The sequence below is a fragment of the Teleopsis dalmanni genome, chromosome 2 (genome assembly GCF_002237135.1).
Source record: "Teleopsis dalmanni isolate 2A chromosome 2, ASM223713v2, whole genome shotgun sequence".
Classification (NCBI taxonomy): Eukaryota; Metazoa; Arthropoda; class Insecta; order Diptera; family Diopsidae; genus Teleopsis; species Teleopsis dalmanni.
Window position 1 is genome coordinate 210,813,676 of NC_051847.1, and position 3,838 is coordinate 210,817,513.

Sequence of the window (3,838 nt, forward strand, 5' to 3'; positions counted from 1 at the left end):
AAAAATGTTAGATTATGTTAGATTATACCTAATGAGCATTCGCTGATTTTATTGAATGTGATTATATCATCGTCAAATAGGCGATTGCGGGGTTTGTTGGCTTTATGAATTGGAGCCATTTATTCTATCCATTGATTCGATTTGAATATTATGCCCCATGTGTGCGTCTCGAAGAATTGTTATAGAATTGTTAAGAATTTTAACCATTGTAGAAGACTAAGTAGTCAATATGAGTTTTTTAAAATATCTGAAAGCATATCTGAAATATCTGAAATATCTTAGCTTTTATCAAGTCATGTAGATTCTGTTAAACTATAATTAATTTTATTAAGTCTTGAACATTTCAAAGGTGCTTTATAATTGCCAGGTGCAAATTACTACATAAAAATATCATGAGTTTCTTTACAAAAATTATATTGAATTATCTATTACATTTTCACAATAATCTGGAAGATACACAGCTTAACTTTCCTCTCGAGTCATAATCTTTCTGCACAGCAGTTTCAAAATAAGCTATCACATATTAAATCCAATCCGTATTTATCACTATATATTTAACCGATGTCCAACAGTTGCAAACACATTCAAATATATTCCATACCTTGCACTGCTCTACTGTTGGGTCACCTGCAAGCACTCGTAACTTAAAGTTCATTAAATGAAACGGTTGTAAGTATTGTATACCTCAGGACGGACTAGATTAACTAAACGCTGAAGATCTCTCAAACTAAGCAGATGATTGTAGCAAATATCTTCACTTGCATATGCAGTATTTTTTCGCCTGTTTATCATTAATGCATTGTGATACGTTTTCATAAGAACTGAGACAGCTTATATCCTCGACGTTCAATTCTACACTTCTCTTTCCAGGATTATATATCGCAGTAGCTTCGTAATTAGCTTTTTTTGGATATACAACAAAACGGATTCTATAAGTTGGGTTATACTGTATTCCATCATCTTCTTCCACCTTCAAGTGTGCCGTATTAATATCTTTTAATTTCAGTTCGCTGCATACCTTACTTAATGTCTTGTCTTTTAAGTAAGAATTCATTTGATCTATTATTTTTTGTGTTACATATTTTACAATTTTGTCTTTTTTGGATTGATTTTCATAATGTGTACAAGTGCACCAATGTTCTGGTATGCCAGCATCAGCACAACTACGATTTACCGGTACTTCACGAAAAATACTTTGACATTTTGCACAACCGTTTGCCATTGGTAAACTCAGACCCGGCTGACTTAATTCTAATATATGCTTCAGTGTCATATGTATGTCATAGGGTGTCGTTAGACGATTACGATTGATTTGTAGTGCTTTGACAAAATCCGGATATTGATTTTTAAACCACTTTGGTAAGGATATGTAAAACATAGGTAAACGTTCCTCTAAAAAACCACCAGCTAACGTTACTAAGGTGCCAAATCTACGTCCATGATCGCTGAAGAATATAACTATAGAATTTTCTAAGATGCCATTCGTTTTGAATATTTTTAAATATTCCAACATTTTGACATCCATTGTTGCGGATGTATCGTATCTATTATGGCTAAATGAATTTGTCCAAAATAAACCAAAGGTGGGTTCATTCTCAAAACGATTTGCCAATTGTAATGCATAATCGTAAATATATGTACCGTAATGCTTCCTCCCTAGACAATAAGGCAACCCATCCTTTTTTTGTACTTTTAAATTCTTCTCCAATGCTAACACCATTGGACGTATATAGTAGTCAGTTGGTGGTGTTTTAAAGCCTTTTTTTAAATAGTTAAATGTGCTTAAAGATACTACATCTTCAGCATATGCAGTTCTATAACCAAAGTTTTGGTAGTTTTGCCAGATGAAATAGCAGTTATCAAGTCCACCCACTGTTTTCGGTTTGCAGTCTCTGTAGGCTATAGTTTCATTATTACCATTTAGGAGGGCCATCAGGTTTGGAAATGTATTGTCTCCAACCTAGAAGTAAGGATAATAAATATTTTAATTAATTAATATGCTTTAATTTTATAAGGTGTTATAGGCATTAGTCTTATTTTTTCAATTCATCAATTTGTAATATAGTTTATGAAACTTCAAATCAAATTAAATGAATTTAGTGTTTTTATTATTAAAATTTGCAATCTAACTAAAATTAAATCTCAGATATAATTTTTTTTGTATATATAGTATACAGTAAATGAGAAATTATTACTAATGGAAAAATCATCTTCATGTAGTAAAGAGATATAAGTTGATAAAATTAAATAAAAATTCCTGAGCATACCCAAGCAATATTGGGCTGATGAACCCCATTGTCAAATACCTAGATTCAATTGGTCTAATTTAGACAAGAAACGTACTAGTCAGCTATTTCAACTAATTCGGAACGCACCACTATATCTGTGCTGACAAGTTACTGCGAAATAGAAAGGCATGCTATGAGACTGAATCTACCCTACAATGACTTTTGTCGAGGCTGTGGATCTGAAGATGAGGAGGAGATTTTGAGATTGTATGAAACTAAATAAAAATAACTTAAAATTCATTACAGGAGTTCTGACCAAGCATTATAGGTTGAATTATCACCTTGCATAATTTGGAACTTATTCTAGTGGAACTCATCGATTTTAAAGGAGAGGGGATGAAACTTCAATATATAGCATGGTATGCAGTTGATATCACATAAAGAAATAAAACTTAGTAAATCAAGTTTAATACTGCAATTTATCTACAAAATTGGTCTTAGAGAAATATCATCATCTTAATTCACGATGAGGACAGAAACGATCTCTAGGTTATAATACTATGTATTACAAAAGAGTAATAATAATTTTATATAAATGTGAAAAAATTTTAATGAATGTTTGTAATAATTTGATCTCATAATTAATTAATTAATTAATTAATTTTAATGTCCTCTTCTTACCTTATTATATCCTTGCATTTCAAACCAATTGTTTTCTTCTAAATATTGATGTGTCTGAGGCATTGTTCTGCGAAAATTCATGCGCGATAAACTATCTATTCCTATCAGGAAGACACTTGGCTTTCTTATAGATCCAGATGTTATCGTCTTGGTTTTATTTTTATATTGAATAAACGAGAAAGCATCTTTTTGTATTAAAGTAGATTTTTTTCTACATTCTACTATGATGAATTCAATATGCTCGGGTACGACAAAATTCTGAACAAAATTTTCACATGGCAATAATCTGACAATGGAAAAATAAACAGAGAGAGAGAGAGAGAGAGAGAGAGAATAGTTTAAATAGAATAATATTTAGTAAAATAATTAGGAATAATTTCACAATTCTAATTATTTCGAAACTATATAACTTACTTAAACGCATTATCGGCCTTGCTGCCACTTCCGGAACGTACTATTTGACGATAACAGCAGCTCAACTGATTTTCAGCCTCAGAGTTATTCGCATTTTTGTGCTGTGATAAGAAGGTTTCGTTTTCGATGTGTAATAGATACTTTTCCTGATTCATGTCATATAAAACACTAACAAGTGGTTTATCATTGGTACAGGGTTTATATTTTTGTGGTTTAAATATTTTTTTTATTTCCGCACTAAATGGATCTGCGTAAGGCATATGACAATGTGTCGTATTTACGAAATATTTGCTATTCCTAACTATTAGTGGTTCTATAGATACGTTTTGTAAATCATATTCATGTGATGTCACATTAGTTTTGTTTTCTTTGAATATTTCACTAGTCGAATATAAATATTCACAATTTCGATATAAAAGCAACACACAAAAAATTAAGGCACAGAGCACTACTCCGACCAAAGGATTGACACTTTTAGATTGACTCAAATCTTCGTTTGGATCTCTGATTAAAGT

At 31.2% G+C, this 3,838-nt stretch overlaps 1 protein-coding gene across 1 annotated transcript; it reads right to left on the minus strand.

Annotated features, from left to right (window-relative positions):
* Positions 1–435: 435 nt before the first annotated feature.
* LOC119676670 lies at positions 436–3,583 on the minus strand. Its single transcript, XM_038087922.1, has 3 exons — positions 3,324–3,583; positions 2,910–3,195; positions 436–1,960 (listed from the first exon to the last, which is right to left on the minus strand). Exons 1-3 carry the CDS (start codon positions 3,581–3,583, stop codon positions 755–757), a joined length of 1,752 nt encoding a protein of 583 aa, XP_037943850.1. The 3' UTR covers positions 436–754.
* Between the last annotated feature and the right edge of the window lie 255 nt (positions 3,584–3,838).